This window comes from Copadichromis virginalis, linkage group LG18 (assembly GCF_057382275.1).
Source record: "Copadichromis virginalis isolate Kocher_CV1m ecotype Utaka linkage group LG18, C_Virginalis_male_GT1.1, whole genome shotgun sequence".
NCBI classification, from domain to species: Eukaryota; Metazoa; Chordata; class Actinopteri; order Cichliformes; family Cichlidae; genus Copadichromis; species Copadichromis virginalis.
The window spans coordinates 22,352,627-22,372,287 of record NC_140635.1 but is presented as its reverse complement, the minus strand read 5'-3'; the positions used below and the strand labels follow the sequence as shown (position 1 = coordinate 22,372,287).

At 42.1% G+C, this 19,661-nt stretch overlaps 3 protein-coding genes across 6 annotated transcripts; 2 read left to right on the top strand and 1 right to left on the bottom strand.

Moving 5' to 3' along the window:
- Positions 1-1,085: 1,085 nt before the first annotated feature.
- capn10 (calpain 10) lies at positions 1,086-6,877 on the top strand. 2 transcript variants are annotated; one of them, XM_085438195.1, is made up of 12 exons: positions 1,086-1,229; positions 1,532-1,663; positions 1,790-1,986; positions 2,087-2,316; positions 2,394-2,535; positions 3,612-3,745; positions 3,872-4,128; positions 4,204-4,406; positions 4,489-4,744; positions 4,928-5,121; positions 5,208-5,253; positions 5,795-6,877. In XM_085438195.1, exons 1-12 carry the CDS (start codon positions 1,086-1,088, stop codon positions 5,822-5,824), a joined length of 1,965 nt encoding a protein of 654 aa, XP_085294321.1. In that variant the 3' UTR covers positions 5,825-6,877. The 2 variants fall into 2 exon arrangements, with proteins under 2 accessions (XP_085294321.1, XP_085294320.1); XM_085438194.1 differs by having other exon boundaries at positions 3,612-3,778.
- A 41-nt stretch (positions 6,878-6,918) lies between these two features.
- eif4e2 (eukaryotic translation initiation factor 4E family member 2) lies at positions 6,919-11,611 on the top strand. 2 transcript variants are annotated; one of them, XM_085438198.1, is made up of 8 exons: positions 6,919-7,130; positions 7,946-8,057; positions 8,377-8,511; positions 8,652-8,756; positions 8,841-8,993; positions 9,089-9,225; positions 10,393-10,470; positions 10,567-11,611. In XM_085438198.1, exons 1-7 carry the CDS (start codon positions 7,006-7,008, stop codon positions 10,439-10,441), a joined length of 816 nt encoding a protein of 271 aa, XP_085294324.1. In that variant the 5' UTR covers positions 6,919-7,005; the 3' UTR covers positions 10,442-10,470; positions 10,567-11,611. The 2 variants fall into 2 exon arrangements, with proteins under 2 accessions (XP_085294324.1, XP_085294325.1); XM_085438199.1 differs by having other exon boundaries at positions 9,089-9,229.
- Positions 11,065-19,615, bottom strand: LOC146687810 (phospholipid scramblase 1). Of its 2 annotated transcripts, XM_085438197.1 has the most exons (8): positions 19,521-19,615; positions 18,146-18,464; positions 17,980-18,057; positions 17,694-17,886; positions 15,854-15,965; positions 15,662-15,761; positions 13,479-13,537; positions 11,065-11,795 (listed from the first exon to the last, which is right to left on the bottom strand). In XM_085438197.1, the coding sequence occupies exons 1-8, from the start codon at positions 19,521-19,523 to the stop codon at positions 11,769-11,771; spliced, it is 891 nt and encodes a 296-aa protein (XP_085294323.1). In that variant the 5' UTR covers positions 19,524-19,615; the 3' UTR covers positions 11,065-11,768. The 2 variants fall into 2 exon arrangements, with proteins under 2 accessions (XP_085294323.1, XP_085294322.1); XM_085438196.1 differs by having other exon boundaries at positions 11,065-13,537.
- Positions 19,616-19,661: the final 46 nt, after the last annotated feature.

The window sequence follows — 19,661 nt, the reverse complement described above, 5'->3', positions numbered from 1 at the left end:
CTCACTCCTCCTTACATAAACCCTTTAGATTTCTTGGTTGTCTCACAAAACTTCAGCACCCTGCACAGATTTTCTGCAGGACTGAGATCTGGAGAGTTGCCATCCCAGTCCATGACCTCCATGTGCTTTTTTCCTTTGTTTTCTTGGTGGTATGTTTGGGTTGCTGTCATGCTGGAATGACCCATCTTCAGTGTTGTGGCTGAGGAAAGGAGGTTTGAGACTGACTGAATGTCACATAGCACACAGCCAGTCACTGGGAGCCACAATTCTGGCCGCTTTGCAGAGAATAAACTATTATTTACATTATTTCCCTCAATGACAGCAAAAAATAATTATATAATTTTTTCTGTAATCACTTGGTAAAACCTTTACCTAATTCATAATGTATTATGGTAAATCTCAACAAAAACATTCTACACTTTTAGAGTTTTTCCCCCGCTTTAAGCTGGATGTATCCATGGAATCTGAAACACGGTGTTCCTGCAGTTCAGAGATCCCAGCAGTGGGCGGCAGTGGCCGCAGCACAGGAAGGATTCACTGCATCACCGGAAGACCCCGTGTCTGTTTTATTTTCACCATCACGCTATGTCTGCTGTCGATATAACTTTTACTCATCGCTAAATATGTCACACTGAGAGAAAACCGCTGTGGTTATGGATTTGAAACCACGATAAGATGAAGCGATATGGAGATGCTAGCGTACCTGCTGTGTGTGTCTGTGCTGTGCAAGCTAGCTCGAGCTAACGATGCTATTATACACAATGACAGCTACGTGGCGAAATGAGCTTAAAAGAGGAGCAAGGTAAGATAAATACACACATGCTGTTTCTGACATTATGTTTCCAACATCTCTTTGTATATTCATGTTAGTATGTCATTGGTATTGAGTGAGTGAAAGCTAAAACGTGAAGGTGAATATGCCGTAAAAGTCAGTGATGCTCTGTAACGGCAGCTTCCTCTCAGATCCGTGCAGACTTCACGAATGCATAATGTAGTTAAGGTGTAATGCAAGTGTTATATGTAGGTACATGCAGTGAAGGTGGCCTTTGGTCCAGCAGGTTTCCAGGCTGAAAGCAGCAGGAGCCATGAAAGAAGAGGGCAGGGACGAGTGCGGAGGTCCAGCTCTGTATGAGGACCCGGACTTCCGCTGTGTGGACGCCTCCCTGTTCTCTGGCAGCTCCACGCCTCTGGCCAGACTGCAGGGAGACATCACCTGGCTACGGCCCCAAGTAAGCCTGTCTAGTGGAAATGCCCAGAAAATTCCTTATTGGTTATCTTTCCATTGATCGGGTGTTGTTATTGATAAGATCCTGCCACATAGGGCTTGACATTTGTGGCCTATTAGCTTGTGCCGCCTCACAAGATGAGGGGATTTCCTTTTTCTGGTGGTTGACCTGATTATGAAGGACTCTCAAAGTTACTGCTCTGTATCTCACAAAAATAAATATGTGCAATTAAATTAACCTGCTCTGCTGTTTCCAGCCATATCACTGTCTCAGTCCCAATTATTATTTCCATTTCACATGTCAAGGAGATCTGCCCGTCACCAGCTCTCTTCCCAAGCAGCATCAGCCTGGGGCATGCAAAGCAAGGCCTGTTAGGAGACTGCTGGTTCCTCTGTGCGTGCACCTTCCTGCTCAAGAACAAACAGCTTTTAAACAAGGTAACACAGGCTGGTTGTCTCATCAGTTTGATTTTGTGAGCCCCAGCACTGGTTTTGTTCTAAATGTGGAGAATGTTCATCGTGTGTTTCCTGTTGTCACTCGCATTGTCGTTGGATCCTGTGTAGGTTCTGCCTGAAGATCAGCCACAGTGGGGTGACAGCAGGTACAGAGGCTGCTTTCATTTTTGCTTTTGGCAGCAGGGACACTGGACAGAGGTGACCATTGACGACCGCCTGCCCTGCATTAATTCATCTCTTTGCTTCTCACGCTGCCACTCCCCCACTGCCTTTTGGGTTGCCCTGTTGGAGAAGGCCTATGCCAAGTCAGTTGATTCCTTGAGATTAACATGTATTTTTCAAACAAGACCTAATCATGAGGAAAAGTTTGAAACCCCCCTTTCCTTTCCCTTTCATCTTCTGCAGGCTTCGTGGTTCATACGAGCGACTGTGGGCAGGTCAGGTGTCCGAGGCCCTGGTGGACTTGACAGGTGGTCTAGCTGAGCGATGGAGCCTGGGTGACTTTGGCTCGGAGGAGGAGCAGCAAACAGCACAGGACAGTGACCAAGTCAGAAAGAGAAGGCTGGACCTGAACCTTCTGGACCCTGTGAAGGATGACTGTGTGCTCAGCTGCTCCACTCACAGCACGCCCGGAGGTCAGAAAAGTGTCTGCTCACAGATAATACAGTGAGTGATGCTGTGCCACATCACTTGCTGGCCTTCTCTATTTCAGGACTCACTGAGCTGGATCAGTACCACGCTCTGACTGTCATGGAGTGGCTGGATGTGAAGAAGGTGTCAGGGGGTGAAGTACGGCTGCTAAGGATCAGAAATCCTTGGGGAAGACGCTACTGGGGAGGAGCCTGGGTATGGAGGTGTGTGTCAGACTTGTCTATTGTGGAGTATATCTGACACCCAGATGTGTGGAGTTGAAAGTTGTTAAACCAGATGCTTCAAATTACAGATTACAAATGTTCTTAAGATTAAAGCTTTTTGAGTGCTCAGAAAAGTACTATACAAGAACCAGTACATTTACCTTTTATTTACCTAATATTCTCAATAGCAGTACTTTGGCCTCCAGTAACACTGTGATGAATCTCATGGTCATTTTTGATCAGGAAATGTCCTGTAGTGTCCATATTAAACAAATGAAGGAGCACTATCTTGAATTTGTGTGATATGTCTAGTTCACACATTCAGTACTTCTAGGCTGGACTACTGTAATTCATTATTGTCAGATTGTTCCAAAAACTGTGTATTTGGACATTGATTTAAATTTTTAAAGTTAAATCATTCACAAAAAAGAAAGCAAAACAAGACAGCTGATCTGTTAGCTACTAGTTGATGCCATCACTCTACAGATCCACAGCCACACAGGAGCATATTCACATAGTTAGGTTCTGGTGACAGCTCTTAAAGGTAGAGTTCTGCTGATATTTGGTGATTTAAAAGTCAGATATTCCAATATATAAACCAATGTTGTTGTTTTTTTCGTGTTTAGTTATTTCTTTACTCATTTATGTCCGACTCTGCTTGGATCAGCTGCTTTATTGTGTTTGGAGTGTTCCCAACAGGGAAGTTGCAGAGTGCCATCTTGTGGACAAACTGTGCAACATCAACACAGCAGCGCATCTTCTATATCTTTTAGTTTTGGTTGATAGATTGGCAACTAGCTCATATCAACCTGTCAATAAATAAATTGGCCGGGCTCTACTCAAAGGTTACTCAATTTATAAAGTGATTCATTAGATTTGACAGCACTGGCTTTAAGATTTCAGACTTTAGTCGCAGCCATTAGGTGTAACTGATGTCTGTCTGAAGTTGTGATTTTATCTCACTAAAGTCACAGTTATTATACGGAATTTGGAGTGCATTTCTGGAATTCACACCTACATCAACAAATTTGTAAATGTGGGAAAATCCAGATGTTTCTTTGCCTCTCTCTCTGCAGAGGTGCAGGTTGGGATTCTGTTGCCCCTGATTGTGCTTCGGAGCTACAAGCCAGGGTGGCAGAGGGTGAATTCTGGTTGGACGAGGCTGAATTTATGTCCCAGTTTGATGACGTCACAGTGGGCTATCCCATCAGTGAGGAAGGACACTTGAAGAGCATTTATACTGGTGTTGCCTTATTTTGTTAAAGAGGTTTTTGTTGTTTCAGATGTTACTTTCTTGGTGCCCTTGTTTTAACCTGATGCCTCTCTGCTCCGGCAGGAAACCTGCTGACACACAGTCATCAGCTGGCTGGTCGCTGGGTAAAAGGGCACTCTGCTGGCGGTAGCCGAAACTGCGGCAGCTACGGCAGCAACCCCAAGTTTTGGCTTAAAGTGTGCGAAAGAGGAGAGGTGGTGGTGTCTCTGTTGCAGTGCCGGAAATGGAGAAACACAGAGAAATATGCACAAACCCCAGTCGAGGACAGCAACAATACAAAGCACCAGCATTACCAGGCCATCGCGCTGCACTTGTGGAAGGTTTGTTCTCTCATTTAGTGTTGACATGCGCTCGTGTGGCTTTCCATCGCTTTACTGAAAGTATGTTTGCACTAGGTGGAAAAGAAGCGTTTCAATCTGAGCCGGATGTTGAACAGACCTCCTCGCACTTCTACTCACTGCCATACCTACGAGAGAGAGGTGGTTCTCCACGGGCAGCTGGAGCCCGGATTCTACCTTCTCATCCCCAGCACCTACCAGCCAGGAGCCGAGGCCCGCTTTCTCATCAGGGTCTTTTCCTTCTCTTCCATCTCCCTCAGGTAAAATTATTAAGTTTTTCACGAAGTTATTTAATGTTTCTGATTTTATTTGCGCCATTAAAACAATTAATCTCATCCTCAGTGCCATGAAAAGCCCAGCACCCCCACTGCCTTTAACAGCAGACAGTGAGTGGGAGACCAGCTACTTCCACGGCTCGTGGGTTGAGGGAAAGACAGCCGGAGGAAGCAGGAACTTCCTGTCTCACTGGCAGAACCCCTTCTTCCCTTTTACAGTTTCTGATGATCCAGCAGTGACATCAGGAGTTAACGTCAGGGTTACCCTGCACCAGAGCCGGCCTGATACGGATCTGCACCCTATTGGCTTCCACATTTATAAGGTCAGTAAAATACAAAGTCAGAGCATTAGTGTTAGCTTAGATTATGTGACATCCGTCCTTCTGCAGTTCAGTCTATACACTAGGATAGAGTTCACATCGCCTCTGAATAGCTTAACATTATTTTGCTTCTCTTTATCCGGTACTGCTTTAAGTCGAAATATCTGCTTTTAACAACATAACTAGGTAGTAGAAGGACAATCTGAGCAGATGATATCCAGGGATGAGGATCCTGTGGCCAGCTGTGTCCCTCACTGTTACACGCAGGACGTCAGTCTGGCCTGTTCACTTCCTCCGGGGGCTTACTCCATAGTGCCGTCCACTTATCAGCCCGACTGCTCTGCAGGCTTCACTCTGAGCCTCGCTCGCAGAATACAAAGGTTAGCTCTGTCATCAAGCAGACGTTTTTTTTAATAGGTAACAAGTTCTTGTCGCTAATGATGGTGGATCTGTGTGTGTCTTTCAGGAAAGTAGTGAAAAGCCAGGAAAGGCTCGGGAAAGCCGTTCAGGAGGTTAGTGAATTTGAATTATGCATTGTATTATGTAACACGAGGAATTCATTAGGTGGAACCAAAGGATTTAGTGTCTGGGTGAATGTGCAATATTGTCCCAATCCTCTCCATCCTTTCCTGTGTTATGAACTTGAATAATGGCCAGAAATGTAGTTACCGACGAACATTATGACATCACGGCGATGTTGACCTTTGACTATTTTAATTGTTTGATGTCATTACTTCTCCATTTTTTCCTATTAGACTTTTGTGATAATTTTCTTAGAATTGACATGAATTCTTGCAATGTAAGCTTTTTGTAAAATAAGGGTGACCTTTAACCACCAAATTCTAATCATTTGTCCCGATGTTCAGGTAAGTGTTTGTGCCAATTATGAAGGCCTGACAACTCGCACTGGAACACACGCTAGTACAATTACGACTTGTTAGCATGCCGCATATTTGCGTGACTTAATGCGTAGTTAACTGTTTAATGATTGTGGTCAGAAGATGGCAGCACTCAATAATCCCTCTGTCTTGTCTGCCTCTGTCTGGACGGCAGGTTTCTCACGTCTCTGTGATGCAGAGCTAGATCTCTGGGACCGTTGCTGCTCCACTAACATCGACTTACCTCCATTTGCCTCTTGGCCCGTGATGAAAGAACCAGCCAGGCCACAGATATCGCGTGTGTGTTTGTGTGAGCATACATGTACACGCTCCCTGTGGATGAGAAGGCAAGCAGGCTTAGTGGGAATCCCAAAAAAAAGCCTTTATCCTGAACCGCCAAGGCTCTGGGTTGATGGGCAGCTACATGCTTGTCGGCGATTAGGACATCAGAGGTTGTCGGTGGGCTGGGCTGCTAATGAAGTATGACGGGACTGGCTGGTGTAAACAAACAGCCGCCACTGAAGAAGGCCGCCGCTGCTCTTGCTCATTCACTCACTGGTGCGCCTGCCGGCCCAGAACAAAGGGCCCTCTCATGAAGGTCCTCGTGGAGGCACAGGGGGCGAGGGGATGGTCTGCAGAAGCAGCGCCAACCGAACCACACCACACCGTGATATACCACCCCGGAGCTTTCCTGCTGTCCCTCACCCCCAAACACTCTGCTTTTTATCTGGCTTTAATTGTTTGTTTCCAATACACAAACACAGGGGTTTTCATGGTCTTGTAGCCACTAAGCTTCCATAATAATGCCTGAACCGATTTGGACCAAAAGAAGTCCCAACTCCATCCTCACCCTCCAGCTCCCTTTGTTTTTGTTTTTTTTTTGCCTCCCCCGCCCCTCTTCAAAACTTGGTCCACAGCTCTGCTTGGACCTGAGCACAGCTACTGTTTGAAGGTGCCGCGAGAACAGATTACAAGCAGAGGAATGGAAAGCGATGAAACGAGGGTTGCAGCGTATCAGAGGAATTCGATTGCTGTGATTAAGCCACCCGTGTTGTTCTGAGGCTGTTCTTGTGTGACAGTGTGTGTCGGCCTGCACATACATCTGCGCTGAAGACACAGGGTTTCTGTTTATTCAACAGAGTCATCAGACTCTGAAAAACTACAATTAACAGATCACAGTGGTACTAATGTGCATTTATTATATCTTAAAGTTCTGAAATGTGGAGAATAAAATAAAATTATTGGGACTTTTGCTTCATGTATGCATATTTCTTAATTACTTATTTATTTTAATGCACATTTCAATTAAGTATAAATGAGCACATGCTTGATAGTAAAGATGTGGCTCACCTTTGACCTTTTCGTGCTCATCACTAAGATCGATACATGGCATGCGCGTCCACTAAACCGCTGCTGTGCGCGTCGCCGTCACTTGCTGCGGGATTCAGGAGGCTGTGGTCGGACTCCGAAAAGACTCCTATCTACAAAATAATGAACAACAAATTTGACGCGTGAGTATTTAAAACATTTCGCTGAATATCCAGAGAGCGGTCTCGTCGGTCGCTACTGTGAACTCACTGGGGAGGGTAACGTAAGCTGACCGTGGTTTGCGTGTGTGAGAGGTGTGTCAGCTTTATTATATGTTTTTGCATGAATTCTGTGAGTTAATAAAAGAACAGGAGTGCGAGGGCAACACCTACACGCGCTTTTAAAAAGAAAGGGAGCAATACCTGTGAGTAAATGGTGCTTTTTGATGAAGAATTTCAGTGTTGTTAGCTGTTAGCTTGGCCTGGAGGAAGGCGGATAGGCCTCGAATCCTCGGTGTGGTAGTTAACTGAGAGGCGGGGAGAGGCGCGTAGAGGCCGGTCACAAATTAGACTCGCGTGGCCAATAAATGCAGGAAACTGGAGAGACACTGTTACACGCAGAGAGCTCTTATTAATAGTGACCGTAGTTTAAGATTAGCACAGAGCGCATGTTTGCAGGCCACAACTTTAAAATGCATCAGTTGCAGGTTTATTGGGTTAAGTTGCCCTAAATGAATACAGCAGCCATACTGCAAATCTTCTATTCGTCGAGGATATAGTTTGTGTTAATTTTTTTTCTTGTATTTCTGATGTGTTGACCAGGATGAGGGCACAACTGAATAATTTAGATACTGGTTGCTGTAAGACGGTATAACGCCAACAGACTGGGTAACAAAATGACAAAAGATTTGATTTAAAACACTCTGTAAAAGGAGTTAAAATGAAAAGGGCTGTTACCTGACAACAGGTGTAAAGTCCCTTTTGATTTCAAATATTGATTGCATTTCCCTCGATTGTAGTCTGAAAGACGATGACAGCGGAGACCACGACCAGGACCAAGGCTCACCGAAAGACGGTGAGAAGGAAAAAAACGAAGATGAAGAGAAGGAGCAGAACACTTCCAAGAAAAAAGTGAGGCCGCTAAAGTCTTACACAGATGTATGTGCAGATTGTGCTACTATTTGTTGAACAAAGGTACAGTTTCTTTAGTTTTGGCTTGTTTGTTAAACTATAAAATTTTGAACATCTGGAAATGAATTAAACAGTAAATATAATTTTTGAAGAACCTCTTAAATTAAAGCAAAAAGTCTGCACTTTAATCACATGTTAATTATTAGATTTAAAATCCGCTTTGGTGGTGTACAGAGGCAAAATGACAAATTATAGCTCTGAGTCTGTATAAAGTTAATATGTCAATGAGCTGTACAAGTTACTCTCTCATTTCCGGCAGATGGTGGTGCCAGGAGCAGGAGAACACCCTCTCCAGTACAATTACACCTTTTGGTACTCCAGACGCACCCCAGGGAGACCAGCCAGCACTCAGAGCTACGAACAGAACATCAAACAAATTGGCAGCTTTGCTTCGGTCCGTCGCTCCTCATCACATCTTTATATGGCTTAAAACAGGAGCCAGTGCACTTTTCCTTTTGTTTATGTGCCCATGCAGAGCTGCACACTCCACATATTGACTTGTTTTCCACTAATTATTACAATTGTCCATCCCAGGTGGAGCAATTTTGGCGTTTCTATAGTCACATGATCCGACCTGGCGATCTGACAGGTCATAGTGACTTCCACCTCTTCAAAGAAGGCATTAAACCCATGTGGGAGGTAAACACACTGGCTGATATCCTCTATTTGCTCTGGTTGTTTGGTTATGCGTGAAAGGCCTGATCTGAAATTGTGTATGTTTAGGATGATGCTAATAAGATGGGTGGGAAGTGGATCATTCGTCTGAGAAAAGGCCTGGCGTCTCGATGCTGGGAGAACCTGATCCTGGCTATGCTCGGAGAACAGTTCATGGTAGGAGAGGAAATCTGTGGGGCTGTGGTGTCAGTACGTTTCCAGGTATTGCCAAAAGCAGACACACTCGGTTGCACATGGTCACTAACTGCCTGACCTAACGCTCACACATGCCTCCTCTTCATGCTGCTTCTCGCCAGGAGGACATCATCTCCATCTGGAACAAAACAGCCAGTGACCAGGGGACCACCGCCCGCATCAGAGACACCCTGCGCAGAGTCCTCAACCTGCCCCCCAACACCATCATGGAGTACAAGACACACACAGACAGCATTAAGTATGTATGTCTTCTCCTTTTTTTATTTTCTTCTCCAGCTTTCCTTTCTCTTCAGCTCATTCCATAAACCTGCATGCTCACACACATTTTCCAACCAAAGAGGCAACGAGAGAGTACACTTACATGTTGCCTTTTTAATGGCTTGTTTTTAACATGCTCAGGTGATAAGATGATGGTTTTCTGTAAGTTAGATTTTTATTTTGACAGTATGTTTGGATTTTAAGGGAGAAATAACAAACACAATTATCAAAATGTTTTATTTTATTGTTTGAAGTATTATTCCAAATTGAAATGTATAACTGTACACATAACCACATATCTTGTGCACGTCTATATACTAATATAATTTTACAAACTCCCATATTTTTCTATTAGTTCATTAGAGAGTGAAACAAATGCCCATTTAACTGATTATAATGGTTTTCCATTGCAGTCTTAACCTTGAGTCAGTATTTCTTCAGTATACAAGAACTCAGTTCTGCCTTTTGTTCCCATTTTCATGCTTTTCAAAATCCAAGTGGGGAAAAAAACAACTAGTTCTGTGTCCATGTTTGTCCTTTGTAGCTTTGAATGTGAATGCCTAGTATGATGGCTTTCAAGTCCTTTTACACAATCTCTATATCCTCATGTAGATGTTGTTGCTCCATTTTTTTTTTTTTTTTTTCGCTTGGCGCTTGATATTAATGAGATGGGGATGTTCTTGACACACGTTGTTAAAAACTTCTGTTTATAATGGCCAGCCTGTCCAAAGAAAGGATAAAAAGCTAAAAGACCAACTTCTTCTGCACGAAGGCACAGAAAAGATGCACAGGGATTATTTTGAGCTCTGAATCGTGCAAAGCTTCTCTAGTAAAGTCTAGAAATACCAGTATGGAGCTAAGAATAATAAGTCCCATTCATTCTAACATGGCCTGTATAAATCTTTATAATATTGAAATGACCTCTGTTAGTATATTTCTTTATTTTGGCAGCTTTAGCTCATAAAGCTAAGCCTAAATTTTTTATTTTCATCATTAGTTTTTGGTAACTGTGAATACAACTATTTTTTTCCCCATCTAAAGCTCTCATTCAGTTAACTGATGGGCTTACGATTCTTCAAGGAAAATAATTATTTCTTTATGCTTTTTACTGCGAATTATAATTTACTGCATCCTCCTCTGTTTGCAGAGCATGGGAAGACTTCCATGGTCTGGTGAATGCTAGCGGAGGACGTTAGCCCCCCGTCACCGAGATGCTCAGCGAAGAGTAAGAACTCCTGCTGTGGGATTTCACATGAACAACAACACAACCTGTGTGATGTAGTTAGACTCTACTGATGTGGTCTCTGTTTGCGGTGTGCAGGTGTGTGCATACGGGATGTGTTGGGGGAAGCCGAGTCCAGAGAAGGGCAGCTCTGCGTGGATTGGCACTGCGTAATGCGAAGACAGAGCAAAAGTCGGGGACCGAGGCCAGGAGACCGTTGGGTCTTTGTGTCAAATTGGAAATGAACAGAAAAGCCTTTCAACAGAACACTGAAACAGGTCTATGAAAGAGGTGATTTTAATCAACTGGAAGAGGAAATTACAGTTTTGTTTCTTTTTTTTCTTTTTTAGTAATGCAAGTTGTAACATCTTTTAACCAGTGAGTGACTGGTGTGGGCTGTTCTGGTCATGAACGCTCGACAAAGTGTGCTTTAAATACAACAGAATCAGTTGTACTCTATATGATTTTATTGCTTAACGTGACATTTCACCTGCTGTTAAAATAGGTGTGCTAATCAGTTTTATTGGGACTCAAACAGGGTTATTATAACACAGTGCTGTATTTTAACTACAATTCCTCTGGTCATTTTGGACTAGAACAAATATTAATGTTTAAATGCAATCCACATCAAAGATCACTTAATACGATTTTTAAAAAGTTGTATCCCAAAGGATGAGGATCCTGTGTTGGGCAGGTTTCTATAACCGGCATCTTTAGAATGAACTGCCAAGCTGCCTAAATCACTGTGCCTGGCCTCAAGCCCGACCTGAACCAGGTTTCCCTTCCCTGCCTTCTCCTTTCTTTACCCCACCTTTTAAAGGAAGGGCTCTGCTTTAATGTTAAAGGTGTATAGGAGTCCTGAAACACTGATATTCACTCCTTTTCCATTTTGTAGTCCACGAAAGAAAACGGGGCCCAGGGTCTGTTACAGTTTTTATCCTGGGGAGCTTTTTTGTTTTTTGTTTTTTTGTTTTTTTTAATATGTTAAGAAAGAGCCTACAGTTTGTTGAAAAACTGTAATGCTGCCCTTATTTGTTATTGTGATGATGGATGCAGGTGTGTGTGTGAGTGTGTGGAAAGCGAGGAAACACTGTTGGATGTACACCTGATGGATTATAGCAATAAATGGTAAATATGCATCTGCTGCTAAAGATGGTTTAGTGCCATTTTTCTTTTATAAACGCTGGAACTGAAGCTGTGGAGTTTGCAAGAAGCCGAGATTCCTCTTTATCCGCTCTTCTTTCTTCCCAGACCGGGAAGCTTGGGTGCCCGTTGGTCTGTAAATCATGTGATGATGCTGGTCAGCTCATTTCAAAAAACATATGATTCTGCAGAGAAATCATTCAGACAGGTTAGAAACAGTGTTAGTTTTTCCATCCATCTATTCGCTTCCGCTTATCCTTTTCAGGGTCGTGGGGGGGCGCTGGAGCCTATCCCAGCTGTCATAGGGCGAGAGGCGGGGTACGCTCTGGACAGGTCGCCAGTCTGTCACAGGGCCAACACACAGGGACAGACAACCATTCGTACTCACATTCACACCTAGTGACAATTTGAATTATCCAATTAACCTATCCCCACAAGCTGCGTGTCTTTGGATGGTGGGAGGAAGCCGGAGTACCCGGAGAGAACCCACGCAAACGCGGGGAGAACATGCAAACTCCACACAGAAAGACCCCGGCCTGATGTTGGAATTGAACTCAGGACCTTCTTGCTGTGCGGCCACAGTGCTAACCACTGTGCTACGTGTTAGTTTTTCTTTGTATTAAAATGTCTTCTTTATGTATGCTTTTTATGTTTTTTAGAGAAAGAAAGCAAGTGTGCAACGGGGGGGGAGAAGAACGGTCTGAACACTTTTTGGCTCAAAGTAATAATTTACTCCTTAAAGAATCTTTACATAAGCAGATTTTTGATGCTTGCGATTGATACCCGAGGAAGATCCCACACATCAAAATGTTGCTTTTGTTACATGTAAACATGTTGGTTGTTTGCATGTAACATCAATATAAATTATGATCTCCAGTTGTAATGCAAGTTCCAATTAAACCAAATCGTGAAAGGCTCCTTACGAGCCAATACATCAAATATTATATTCTAATATTACAGTGCACCCATCTGGGATCATCTTAATATAGTGTCCTGATTTTTATACTGAACCGCTGATTTCCAGTTAGTATACAATGATCCCAAGGCAGGGATGTCAAACATACAACCTGGGGGCCAGATTGGCCCTACCAAAGGATCCAATCCGGACCAAAAGCATTTAGGAAAATTAAAAAGAAAAAAACATCAAATAAGGAGGGCATGAACTTAAAATATGTTTAATAATTACTCAGTCAAACTAGAGTGAAAATAGGAGAAACCTCCTTGCAACTTAAAAAACAAAAACCTTTATCAAAGCATTTAAAAAAAATAAAATAAAAATTAAAGGTATTTGTAATGACCAGCTGCTTACCAAGAGATGGAGCGTGTCAGTGATCATGAGACGATTGCCAAGATTGCCGGGTGGGAAGGAACTTGTCTTCTAGACATATTGCATCTTATTGCCAATTTGACCTCCATTCAGTCACAGAGTATGCAGATTCTGTCTTATTGTGGTTTTATTGATGTATTAATGCACAAAAGTCATTTTGAAGACAGCAGCTGACTGTGAGTGGTTGCAGACCTGGTCCTTGTCTTCAAAGCAACCACCAGTACAGATGGACCAATGATACTGTTAGCTAAATGTACTTTTATATTAATATGATTAACAGTTGAAATCATTACCTAAAATTACAAATATATAAGTTATTCACTAAAATTATAGAATGAAATTAAAATTGTTAGCTGCTGTTTGAAGTAAGTATGAATGAACAGATAAAACTGTTGCTGAATGTTTATTCATTAGTAAGCTAATTTATTCATAACACATACTTGCAACTAAGTCTTCAAAGTCTGAGGTAGAAACTTTGGGAAAGGTATAATTATATTGTGTATGACAGAACATCTTCCCACTGACGGACACACGTGCTTACCAACAGGAAAGTGGCTGCCAGGAGAAGGAGTTTGGTGTGTGACTCCATACTGAGTGGAACTAGAAGATGAAAATAGAATACATACAGTTGTACTAAAGCCGTGATTAAATAATAAACTATGTTTGTGACTTTGGTATACTTAGAAATGTTAAAGAAGTCTGATACTAGCCAGAGAGATGCAGTTAATGTTTGGCAATTATCTTTTTCTTTTTAAAAAAAAAACAATCTAGTGGTGTTAGTTGATGTCCCTGTAAATATCATGGAACAGTCTTTTTTTCCATTTATTTTTTATAAATTAAAAGCATTCACCGGTGACTTTATTAGGTACACCTGTTTGGCTGCTTGTTAACACAAATCTGACCAGCTAATCACTAGAGGTGGGAATCACCATACATCCCACAATACGATATTATCACAACACTTAACCCACGATACGATATTATCACAACACTTAACGCACAATATGATACGATATTATTGCAATTTTTAAAAAAATATTTTTAAATATATTCAGATTCTGTACATACAGGTAAACTTTATCAATATTCATTTTATCTAATATCAAAGTCTCACACTCAGTCTCTCATTTCAGTCAGTTTTATTGTTGACAAACTGAACGGTTTGTATTACAGTCTAGTCCAACTTAACTGAATGCAACCATCTGGTACAATTATAGCTATTCTGAACTATGAAATTTATGAAAACTATGCAGCCCATTCAGCAACTGAAGAATTTGAAAGTAAATTAAAACAAAATATAATTTTACATTAAATAAAGTTTTAAACTTAATTAAAATAAAACGTGTCTTAAATTAAAATAAGTAAACTGTCATGTTTATTGCTGCCAAAAAAAGTTAAACACATTTGGACAGTGAAGTAATGTCAGGATTCTGGCTCAGAAAAAGGATCAACATGCTCTGAAGTCAGAGCATGTTCCATTCCACAAACTTTTTTTGTAACAAAATATCGATTTCTGCTGTCCCTGTATCGATACATTATTAGCAAACAAAATATCACGATACTACACAGTATCGATTTTTTTCCCCACCCCTACTAATCACATGCCAGCAGCTCGAAGCTTTTAGGCATGTGGTTGTGCTGAAGACGATCCACTGACGTTAAAGTTAAAAGTGCCTTGTTGATGCAAGATGTCAGAGGAGAATGAGCAGATTGCTTCAAGCTGACAGGAAGGCAACACAAAGTCAAATAATACTAACTTTATTATTAAAGTTATATAGCACTTTTCTAAACAGAGTTGCAGCCAACGTATGCAGAAGACAGTGTCTGAATGCACAATACATCAGGCATGCTCTTGCATACCTAGCAGAGCTACAGCAGACCACACTGGGTGCCACTCCTGTCAGCTATGAACAAGAAGTGCATTGAGGTGACTGTTGTTGAGGTTTGGTGCTATGAATAAAACTGAATGTTGTTGATTTCTGCTGCAACATTCAGTTGTTTCAGAATTTAAAATGAACAGTGTGGAGTCATCGATCCATCTTGCCTTGTATAAATGGTTCAGGCTCCTGGTGGTGTAATGGTGTGCCAAATATTTTCTTGGCACTCTTTGGACTTAGTATAAACAGCATTTAAACACCACAGCCTACCTGAGTATTGTTTCTGACTGCGTCCATCCCTTTATAAGCACAGTGTACACATCTTCTGATGGCACCATGTCTGAAAGTGCAAACTGTTTGTTTTGTTTTTAATGTGACAGTGAGCTCACTGTGCTCCAATGGCCTCCAGTCACCAGGCCTCAATGTAATGGAGTAACTTTGGGATGTGATGGAAAAGGAGATTCACATCATGAATGTGCAGCCAAAACTTCTGTTCCAACTGTGTGATACTGTCATGTCATGATAGACCAAAGTCTCTGAGGGGTGTTGGCAGCAACTTGTCGAGTCTCTGGCACAAAGACTTAAAGCACCTCTGAAGGCAAAATATACTGCAGTTTAGTACTAGCGAGGTGTACCTAATAAGGTATCCGGTGAGTGTGCTTTATTATATTGGTCTGTTGTTTTTCTTTCAGTCATGTTTCTTATCTGTTCAGTAAATAAAAGTATCAGATCTGAAGAGGTCGATTAAAGTAAACTTGGTCCGAAACTAAACTTTGGGAAAGGTAAATGTTCTCTGGCATCCTGTCAAAGACAAATTAGGAATGTAATTTACTGAGGTAGAACTCACCCTCCAGCCCAAAGTATTCATGGTCCATGTTGTGTTCTTCGTTGAAGCCAGGCCATTTCTTCCATATCGTGCCTATTTCCTCACCAATGTTGGAGACAATCTAGTGTATAATTTAAAACTGCATGAAAGCACTACTGCAATGTTACACTTTTCAGTCACACATATACTTTTATGAGTTATAAATATTCCTACCTGGAATTGTTGGTTGGAGAAGCAACGGCATGGACAGCAGGAGCCCTGGATTCTGATGGTAGACGCCCCTCCTGAAGCGCAGACCTCCAGGAGGGGCGTAAACATGCTCCACCTGAAAACATGGTCACCAACACACAGCAACTCAGTAACCGTGCACTAAGCCTCCTGGCAAAGAGACTGGCCAGTGCTTCACACAGAGGCGCAGCCCAGTCTTGATGGTTGGATGATTGCATTTTCAGCTGTCATGATTCTGCAGCACCAAAGCAATTGTTTGCTCGGTGTCAGAAGAGTTCAATTTGGGACATGCTTTATTAGAGCACAACTGAGAGAATATTTATACCAAGTCGAACTCTGGTCACTGAAACCTCTGCCAGGCCAGTCCTAATTGGGCACAACTTCACCGACTGTTGCTTCTGGAAAACTCTAAATTTGACACACAAAGACACCCCCGCTAACCCTGGAGTCAGATTTAGGCCAGATGAAGAAGGAAGTATTTTGGGTTGACGACAGAAGAGCCGTGAGCCTGCCATGCCATTGGCCAACATTCCCATTAGGAAGGATGTCGCATTCCTTCCCCTACGAGCCCACGCCAGCTCTGTTGGTGTGTTTTTGGTGTGCAGACAGCTGTGCTGTGCATTAACCATCCCAGGTTTATATTACACTCAGCCTGTTCAGAACAGGAAAGGCCCCGACTGCTATTTACAGACAGGCCTGAGCATCTAGGCCAGTGTGGTCCCAGGCCTTGAATGACATGGAAAAAGGCTCACATGCGAAGTGTTTAGTCTGACAGTATAAAATGCTACTGGTGTTTGTTCATCCAAATTAAAAATGTAAAATTATAGTAATAATAATAAGAAAAAAATATACTATGTGAATGTTATTCTTCAAACTCAAATGATCCACAAAACAACCATTTTATCCAGACTAGTTCCTTACTTCTAGGCTGGACTGCTGTAACCCATTATTATCAGATTCTTCTAAAAGTTCCCTGAAAGACTGTCTTTTTGACAGTACCTAGGTCCTGTCAAAATGATGACAGGACCTAGGTACTGACAGGGACTAGAAAGAGAAAGCATATTTCTCCCATACTGGTTTCTCTTCATTGGCTCCCTGTTAAATTCTGAATCAAATTTAAAATCTTTCTGATCACATACAAGATCTTGAATAATCAGGCCCCCTTTTATCTGAAAGACATCATAGTACCATATAACCCCAATAGAGCAGATTGAGGTTTAAAATGTTCCTTTCTAATCAACTTATAGTTAGGGCTGGACTCTGAGCCAGGTTCTCCCAGAGGTTTCTCCCTTTTAAGAGAGAGCTTTTCCTTCCCTGTGTCGCCAACTGCTTGCTCACAAGGGGGTCATCTGCTCGTTAGGGTTTCTTTCTAATATTGTTGGGTCTTTACCCTACAATGTAAAGTGCTTTGAGGTGACTGTTGTTGTAAATTGGCAATATAAATAAAACTGAAATGAATGAGTGCAGACTAAAGACTTCTGTGGACTCCTTCAGACATAATTATATTTATGTTTATAATTTTTGTTAACCCATTAACCAAAGGCCAGTAGTTTGTAAAATTCAGTTCATTAGATTTCTCAGAGAAGCTAAAGAGGCTCATGTATGAAGTATGTCTCCTTAATATAAATTTTCACCACTAACTTTACCTACTTACCTACAGTACCTACCTATATATTCACTCTCATTATAACAACAGAAGTGAGTTATATAAGCCTAAGTGTGGCTTGATCACATGTAGTTTAGAACTACTGAGCAATATAAGGAAACAAACTCATCAGCGTTTAGTAGGAACATATATACACCAAGGAATGAACAAGTTTCCTACCTCTGATGTACGGTGCCAATGAGATGGTTTTGAGGTGTGTACGCTCTCATCTCCATCAGGCAGCAGCCGAGGCAACAGGCGTCCACCCTAAGGGGCCTTTCAAAATAAAAGACCTGACTGCCCTCACTGTCAAAGCCTTTCAGGGTGTAGGCCCGAGCTGGACCACAGCACTGCAGACACACACAGGAGCTCTCTAAGAGGAGGGAGAAGAGAACAAATGCTGAGAATATGCTGAAAAACATCAGTAGTTATAAGAGTAAGACACGTGGTGGAACGGGACAAATACCTTCCACAGCCACAAATGACTGTGACCTGTTGCCTTCTGTAGTGATGTTATAGATCCTCCTAGAAACACACTGAGGACCTGCAGTCAGGATGTGGTATTTTCTTAACGCACACACATCTAAACAAGAGTCCTGTTTTATGTAAAAGAAAAAAGTAGTCCTCCTCACCTTGCAGCTCCGGCTTGGCAGTGATATGAATCTCACTAGCAGTTTCCAGCACAGACATAAAGCATGATCTCACTGCACTACCAGTCTTCTTCACCAGTGGCTGAATCAAGCCATTCTCAGCAGTCTGGCCCAAAAGCTGCTCTTCAGATTCCAGGTCAGGAGGCATTTGGTGGGATTTGGGTGGAGTGCTTTGAGTCTGGCACTCACAAGAGGGTCCACAGCGGTTGTGAAAAGCCCTGAAGACCATGTGAATGTGCTTCTCTCGCTCAAGTCGTCCAAAGGGAAGAGGCTGATTCATCACGGCTGACATGGTCTCAAACTGAAAAATGAATCATACCGAAACCTTAAAGAAAACATTTGAAGGATGGATGCTTTAACTCATACCCAGTCTATAGGCTGCAAGCAAGTTACTTAAATAAAGTATAGTAGGTGCTTAAAGAAGAAAATCCACACACATCTTTCATTATTTACAAACCAAATTCCCCCAAAAGTTGTGAAAGTGTGTAAAATGTAAATAAAAACAGAACATGGCAGCAACATGTATTAAAAAAGCTGTGAGCAGGGCCATGTTTACCCTGTGTAGCATCCCCCCTTCTTTTAATAACAGCCAGTAGACATCTGGGTACTGAGAAGACCACCTGCTGCGCTTTTAGAAAAGCTACGATCATATCTGCTCAGCACTGCTGGATCTTTGTCATATTTTTGTTTAATGGTGCAATCAACCTAATTAGTTGTAAAATGTTCCTCCAGCTGTTTCCTTTGAGTACCACTTACTTTCCCAGCCTTTTGCCCACCCCAATTTTCGGAGCCATTTTCTCAGTTTAAACGTTTGATATGTTTTCATTGTTCTATTGTTAAGAAAATGTAGGTTTATCAGATTTTCAAACAATTGCATCACAACTTTTTGGAGCTGGTGTTGTGCCTTAAATACTAAATATTAATCTGACAAAATGATAAAACATCCACTAAAACGGTCTCAAAATCATAGCAAATAGATCTTTATCATGTAAGCTTGTAATTTAAAATTTAATAAATTTTTATGTTGTGATCAAAAGTTTGATAGGGGAAAAAAGGAGCTTTCCTTCTCCTGTACTGTGTTTCTTGGCAGTTCCCTGGTATCAATATTAACATCCTCCTTGCAATAGCTTAATACTTTTTCACATTCAGATCACACGTTAATATTCCTGTCTCACCCAGCCTGCAGCTGCGAGTAGCAGCTCACAGCATCAAACCGAAGCTCCCTTGTATAAACATTGATAGCTCAAGAGTTTCTATACTGGCTAAGATCTTCCTGGAGCCTTTACTTATCATGTATTTCCAATAAGAGATTAGAAAGAAAGAAAACAGCACAAAAGAGCATCACAGGCCTGCTTACCATCAGTGTTCACCCTCCACAGACTCGGATCATCTAAGTGTTACGAGCAAGAAACCAGGCGAGCCTTCATGAGTTATCATTATCTGGAGGGACTAAGCCTTCTTACCCCCCGTGTGTTTGTGTGGCTATTCACATAGCAGT